We start from the raw sequence: 7,262 nt of genomic DNA, 5'->3' as shown, positions 1-7,262 counted from the left end.
CCCCTATGTCCAATTTAATTCTACCCCCCTCATTTGACTCTAAATCTCTCAGATCTTGGAAGAAATTTGCAACTCATTTTGCACTTTCTTCACTTAGTAAGCTGCTAATAAACACTCAAATTGTCTGCTCTTGAGTCACCTTATGGAAACATTCTTAAATGGCCTCTCAACAGTGCAAAGTATTTTAAAAGCCAATTTTAATTACAAAATTTCATAAAGTTGTTCAACTCTAACGTCTTCAAGTCCAGTCTTGAAATCTTGGTTATTATGTGTGCTTCTTGGGGGTGGGGAAGGGAAATAACAATGCAAAAGGTAAATGCAAGCTAGAGAGGAAGTACCTTAAGATTTTAAATCTGTGTATGTTTTTCTAAAATAAAAGAACATAAATATTTTTCCTAAAATGGATTCAGTTTAACTCTTACTGTTGTAACAATGACCATCACCATAGAGTGTGGGAGCAACTAGAGAACAAAAAGGATTTGGGGACTCACCTTCTTGGGGAAGCCTCTTTTTCCTCCAGAAGGAGTTAGCAGTCTTTTGGTCTGCATTAATTCTGTTCTTTATACAGGTGTAGGTAAAGAGATAGGTAAATTGCAGCACCTCCAACAAGATGCCCAGGCCAAAACTTGGGGGGAGATTTCCTAGGCTTCTCCTTCCCCTCTATGTTGCTATTGATATGACTTCTTAAGACCTGCAATCCTTGCCCTCTTTTCTTTCCCTCCACCACTGCTGTGATTTAGACTTTCAGTGTAATTGAACTAGGTTATTGTCCTCCTAAATGCCTCCAGTCTTCACACTTCAGTTTTTGCATTGCCATCAAAGTAATCTTTCTTAAAATGGATTATTTCACAGCCTTGAGTAAAATCCTTAAAAGGCTCCTCTTTACCTTTGGGGGAAAAAAAAGCCAAGTTTCTTAACATGGAATATAAGACTCTTCATGATCTGGCCTCTATATAACTCTTGTCTTCCTCTTTACTGCCTCCTATGTCATCCCGAAGACCCTTAAGTCCCATACCCAATGCTCCAGCAAAAAGTACTGACAGAACTCATCACACTAGGCTCTCAGACCTTTCTGCATTTGAACACAGCTCTTCCCTTTACTTAGAAACTTCTTCTCTTTCTTCAAATAGTTAATAAAGATTCATCCATCAAAAGTCAGCCCCGAGTTTCCATTTCTCACCTAAAATTAGTATTATACCTATCTTACCAACCTTGCAAACCTGTATAATGGTCAAAATGACAGAATGGCAAGGTGCCAATACAAAAGTAAGATCTAATCATTGTTAGAGGAATGATCATTGTTTTTGATTGACATACTTGCTTGGATTAAAGAAACAATATTTAGCCTCAGGGGCATTTATTTCTTAGAATAATCTCAGCAGCTTCCTACTAAAAGAAAAACTGTAAAGGCATTTTACAGTTTGCAAAGAAAATCTTGAGTGACGTGACCAGGGATACAAAATCAGTTTAGAGACAAGACCAGAATTCTAGTCTCCTGATTACTAGCCCAGGTCACTTTTCATCATACTTTACTCAGTTGTCTTTCTCATTCTTTATTATAATCCACAGGCCAAGTGATTCCGACACACACCTGAGTCTGCACACCTAATAGTGGGGTAGTAATCATTGTCTTTATCTTTTATTGTACTTATTTGATGAACAGCTTTATTGAGGTATTATTCACATGCCAAAGAATTCACCAATCTAAATTGTACAATTCAATAGTTTTGAGTATAATCACAGAGTTGTGCAACTATCACCACAATCAATTCTACAATATTTTCATCACCCAGAAAGAACCCCCCTGACAGCCGTCATTCTCTATCTCCCTTCCCCTTAGCCATTGCCAAACACGAATCTACTTTCTGTATGGATTTTCCTATTTAAGCCCTTTCATATAAAGGGAATCATACAACATGTGGCCATTTGTGATCGTCTTCTTTCACTTAGCGGCTTTTCAAGGAGTACTCTCTGTTTTAAAATTATCAGTGTAACAATAGAGATAGTTTAGAACTAAAGGAAAGGCGAAAAAAAAATCATCCATAATCCCATTCTAATACAATCAATATCATACTTTTCTTTCATTTTCTTTCTCCTCGGTAGGTACATTTTCATCTGATTGGAAAACTGATGGAGAGCGACCCCCGCTCCCACCTTCCCGGAGCCCAGACCGAGGGCCAGGCACGGGAGGAAGGAGCGCTCCCGCCCATCCCCGCCGGCGCCTCGTTGACGTCACTGCTTCGAGCCGCAGACCCCCGCCCTCCTGCTCCGTCGCGGTCGCTTTGACAGAACGCGATGGCGGCGTGCGGGTCTGCCGGAGTACCGGCGACCGTGTCGGGAAAGCAAGAGTTTTACCAGCTTCTGAAGAACCTCATCAATCCAAGCTGTATGGTGCGGAGACAAGCAGAGGAAATCTATGAAAATATCCCAGGTCTGTGTAAGACTACATTCCTCTTAGATGCCGTCAGAAATAGAAGAGCAGGTTATGAGGTGAGACAAATGGCTGCCGCCCTGCTACGACGGCTTTTGTCCTCTGGGTTTGAGGAAGTCTATCCAAATCTGCCTTCTGATGTTCAGAGGGACGTCAAGATTGAACTGATTCTGGCTGTTAAGTTAGAAACCCATGCTAGTATGAGGAAAAAACTTTGTGATATTTTTGCAGTGCTGGCCAGGAATTTGATAGATGAGGATGGCACTAACCACTGGCCCGAAGGTCTGAAGTTCCTTGTTGATTCAATCTACTCTAAAAATGTGGTTCTGTGGGAAGTTGCACTTCACGTTTTCTGGCACTTTCCTGGGATTTTTGGGACCCAAGATCGGCACGATTTGGATATCATCAAACGGTTGTTGGACCAGTGTATTCAAGATCAAGAACATCCAGCAATCAGGACATTATCTGCTAGAGCTGCAGCTGCATTTGTACTTGCTAATGAGAATAATATTGCTCTTTTCAAAGACTTTGCAGACTTGCTTCCTGGAATCTTACAGGCTGTGAATGATTCATGCTACCAGGATGATGATTCAGTGCTAGAATCCCTTGTTGAGATTGCAGATACTGTACCTAAATATTTGGGTCCTTATTTAGAAGATACTCTTCAATTGAGTCTGAAGTTATGTGGAGACTCTAGACTTAGTAATCTGCAACGCCAGCTGGCTCTTGAAGTAATAGTGACCTTGTCTGAAACTGCAACCCCAATGTTGAAAAAACATACAAATATTATTGCACAGGCAGTTCCTCATATATTGGCAATGATGGTCGATCTACAAGATGATGAGGACTGGGTAAATGCTGATGAAATGGAAGAAGATGATTTTGACAGCAATGCAGTTGCTGCTGAGAGTGCACTAGACAGACTGGCTTGTGGGCTCGGTGGAAAACTTGTTTTACCAATGACTAAGGAGCATATCATGCAGATGCTTCAGAGCCCTGACTGGAAATATCGACATGCTGGATTAATGGCCTTATCTGCTATTGGAGAAGGATGCCATCAGCAAATGGAATCAATTCTAGACGAAACAGTTAACTCTGTTTTGCTTTTTCTTCAGGATCCTCATCCAAGGGTGAGGGCTGCAGCCTGTACTACACTTGGACAGATGGCTACAGATTTTGCACCTAACTTCCAAAAGAAATTCCATGAAATGGTGATTGCAGCTCTGTTGCGTACCATGGAAAATCAAGGTAATCAGCGTGTGCAGTCACATGCAGCTTCTGCGCTTATTATTTTTATTGAAGACTGCCCCAAATCATTGCTAGTTCTATATTTGGATAGTATGGTGAGAAATCTACATTCCATCTTGGTGATTAAACTTCAAGAGTTGATTCGCAATGGAACTAAGTTGGCCTTGGAACAGCTTGTGACAGCCATTGCCTCAGTTGCAGATACAATAGAAGAAAAATTTGTTCCATACTATGATATATTTATGCCCTCACTAAAGCATATTGTTGAGCTTGCTGTTCAAAAGGAACTCAAACTTCTGAAAGGAAAAACTATTGAATGCATTAGCCATGTTGGTCTTGCTGTTGGGAAGGAAAAATTTATGCAAGATGCATCAAATGTGATGCAACTGTTGTTAAAAACACAATCAGACTTAAATAATATGGAAGATGATGACCCTCAGACCTCTTACATCATTTCAGCTTGGGCCAGAATGTGTAAAATTCTTGGAAATGATTTTCAACAGTACCTTCCACTGGTTATTGAGCCTCTTATTAAGACTGCTTCAGCTAAACCTGACGTTGCTCTCTTAGACACACAAGATGTGGAGAATATGAGTGATGATGATGGATGGCAATTTGTAAATCTTGGAGACCAGCAGAGTTTTGGAATTAAGACTTCAGGGCTTGAAGCAAAAGCAACTGCTTGCCAGATGTTGGTTTATTATGCTAAGGAGTTAAGGGAAGGATTCGTGGAATACACAGAACAAGTTGTAAAACTGATGGTTCCTTTACTGAAATTTTATTTCCATGACAATGTTCGAGTAGCAGCAGCAGAGTCCATGCCTTTTCTCCTGGAATGTGCAAGAATTCATGGCCCAGAGTATCTTGCACAGATGTGGCATTTCATATGTGATCCTTTAATCAAGGCTATTGGGACCGAACCTGATACAGATGTACTCTCAGAAATAATGAATTCTTTTGCAAAGTCCATTGAAGTAATGGGAGATGGGTGCCTCAATGATGAACAGTTGGAAGAACTGGGAGAAATACTGAAAGCAAAACTTGAAGGGCACTTTAAAAACCAAGAACTGAGACAGGTTAAAAGACAGGAAGAAAACTATGACCAACAGGTTGAAATGTCCCTGCAAGATGAGGATGAATGTGATGTTTATATTCTGACCAAAGTATCAGATATTTTGCACTCATTATTTAGTACTTACAAGGAAAAGATTTTACCGTGGTTTGAACAGCTGCTCCCATTAATTGTAAATCTAATTTGTTCTAATAGGCCATGGCCAGACAGACAGTGGGGATTGTGCATATTTGATGATATCATAGAACACTGTAGTCCAACCTCATTTAAATATGTAGAATATTTTCGGTGGCCAATGCTACTAAATATGCGAGACAACAACCCTGAAGTCAGGCAAGCTGCTGCTTATGGCCTGGGTGTTATGGCACAGTTTGGTGGAGATGATTATCGTTCTTTATGTTCAGAAGCTGTTCCGCTGCTGGTAAAAGTTATTAAGTGTGCAAATTCCAAAACCAAAAAAAATGTCATTGCTACAGAGAACTGTATCTCAGCAGTAGGCAAGATTTTGAGGTTTAAGCCTAACTGTGTAAATGTAGATGAAGTTCTTCCACACTGGTTGTCATGGCTTCCATTGCATGAGGATAAAGAGGAAGCTATTCAGACTTTGAGTTTTCTCTGTGACTTAATTGAAAGTAACCACCCAGTTGTACTTGGTCCAAATAATTCCAATCTTCCAAAAATAATCAGTGTAATTGCAGAAGGAAAAATGAATGAGACTATTAACTATGAAGATCCTTGTGCCAAACGCCTAGCTAATGTCGTGCGTCAGGTACAGACTTCTGAAGAATTATGGTTGGAATGCATTTCCCAGCTTGATGATGAGCAGCAGGAAGCCTTACAGGAGTTGCTAAATTTTGCCTGAAGCACCTTAATATTACTTGAATATCATCCACCATAAAAGTAACTCCGAACAAGTTTTGTGCGTGGATTCCATTATGATTGAGAGAACTGTTCTCTTCCTGCTAGGCAGTTTATATGCCTTCCCCATGTTTCTCCAGGATTAGTCAGTGTTATAGCCTCTGTTTACCTTGCATGTTTTATCTCTTAAACACAGACCTTGGTGATAACCTGTGCTTCTCTTGTCTTAAAATGTTTGTCACCTTTCCTGTAGTTGATGTGAAGTATATAAATTGTTGCTATTTGTCTGAATTATTGATGCTGGGCAAGCAGTATACTTGGTGTCAAGATGTCATGCTGCCTACCACAAGATGCTAAGAGCTCACAAGATGGGATAGGAGAACTTCCAGGACAAACATCTTTGGAATTGTGGGTGAAGAATATAGTGGCAGGCTTATTCCTCCTTGATAATACTCCTAGTTTTCATAGTAATGGGAGGATGCTGAATTGGAACAGAGATTTGAGATATTACAATGGATGTGGGAAGTTTTCTCCATAATACATATGAACGTTTTAATAATGTCCTCCTGAGACTGAGATATATCCATATTCTAGTTCCCAAAGTGTCCAGCTGAGAGTTAAAACTTTGAAGTCTTAGACCAGTCTCTTTTTTTTCAAGTTATCCAGGACTCTAAGGACCATGGTTACTGAAAAGCGCATCCTGGTACATCTAACATTGGTAGCATGTAACATACTGTAACACAGTGTTTGACAAATAGTAAATAATATTTGTGGGAGTCAATCAGTGTTATGTATTTGAGCAGAATATTGCATTGTGTATGTATGCCATTTTTTCCTGCAAAGCAGTTCAACAAGAAGAGAAGCCCTGATTCAAAGTGGGGCTTAAATAGATTTCTATTTTGGAGAAGTTCTTAATAGATTATGTAGTAGCATTAAAGAGAATTCTATTGTGATCGTGAAAGGGAAGCAAAATTAATTTAATCTTTAAACGAGAAAAAGAAAACAGCTTTGAGAAGTTATTTAGCAGTAGATATACATTGTAAGAAAACAGTTCTGTAAATCTAGGGTTAATTATATTAATTGCAATGTTGGTCTTTAATGTCAGGCTTTTTGTAGGGTAGAAAAAAAACTTTCTACTCAGCAAGTTATTAATCCAAAATTTAAGAACAAATACATCTGTCAGGATTTCCTGGGGCTATTATGAGTACTGTCTATGTAACATATTTAGTAAATATTTAAGACTTAGTAAGTGCTTAATAAATGGTGGCTGTTATTGCTGTTGGTGTTTTTACTTCTGCTGTGTTCTTTTTTATGGTTTGGAATTCCTTTTACATTAGAATCTCTGTTTCACTTTCTACAAGTTCATGAGCAGGCCATCTAGGCCATTGTGGACAGATATGAAGTTGAGATTTTTAGATAAGCAATTCTTGTACATTCCCTACAATTATTTATTGTTAATGAGAGAAAAAAGAAAAGGACATTAGGTACAGTATAGTCACAATTTTAAGTTTATTTAAGATAAAATTTTAAAGTATAGATGAATAAATAGAAAAACCCCACTACAAAGTATTGATATTACTGTAATAGAGGTTTTCTCTGGATGGTGGGATGGAAAGGCAGTTTTTCTTCTTGCTTATCTATATTCTAAAAGTT

At 39.0% G+C, this 7,262-nt stretch overlaps 1 protein-coding gene across 2 annotated transcripts; it reads left to right on the top strand.

The window, feature by feature from the left end:
* Nucleotides 1-2,287: 2,287 nt before the first annotated feature.
* Nucleotides 2,288-6,900, top strand: RANBP6 (RAN binding protein 6). Of its 2 annotated transcripts, XM_024734293.1 has the most exons (2): nucleotides 2,288-2,431; nucleotides 3,547-6,900. In XM_024734293.1, exons 1-2 carry the CDS (start codon nucleotides 2,417-2,419, stop codon nucleotides 5,611-5,613), a joined length of 2,082 nt encoding a protein of 693 aa, XP_024590061.1. In that variant the 5' UTR covers nucleotides 2,288-2,416; the 3' UTR covers nucleotides 5,614-6,900. The 2 variants fall into 2 exon arrangements, with proteins under 2 accessions (XP_024590061.1, XP_024590060.1); XM_024734292.1 differs by having other exon boundaries at nucleotides 2,293-6,900.
* Nucleotides 6,901-7,262: the final 362 nt, after the last annotated feature.

The sequence above is a fragment of the Neophocaena asiaeorientalis genome, unplaced genomic scaffold (genome assembly GCF_003031525.2).
Source record: "Neophocaena asiaeorientalis asiaeorientalis breed wild unplaced genomic scaffold, Neophocaena_asiaeorientalis_V1.1 scaffold256, whole genome shotgun sequence".
Lineage (NCBI taxonomy): Eukaryota > Metazoa > Chordata > Mammalia > Artiodactyla > Phocoenidae > Neophocaena > Neophocaena asiaeorientalis.
Note: the sequence above shows the minus strand (reverse complement) of the source record. Positions and strands in the feature narration are given on the sequence as shown.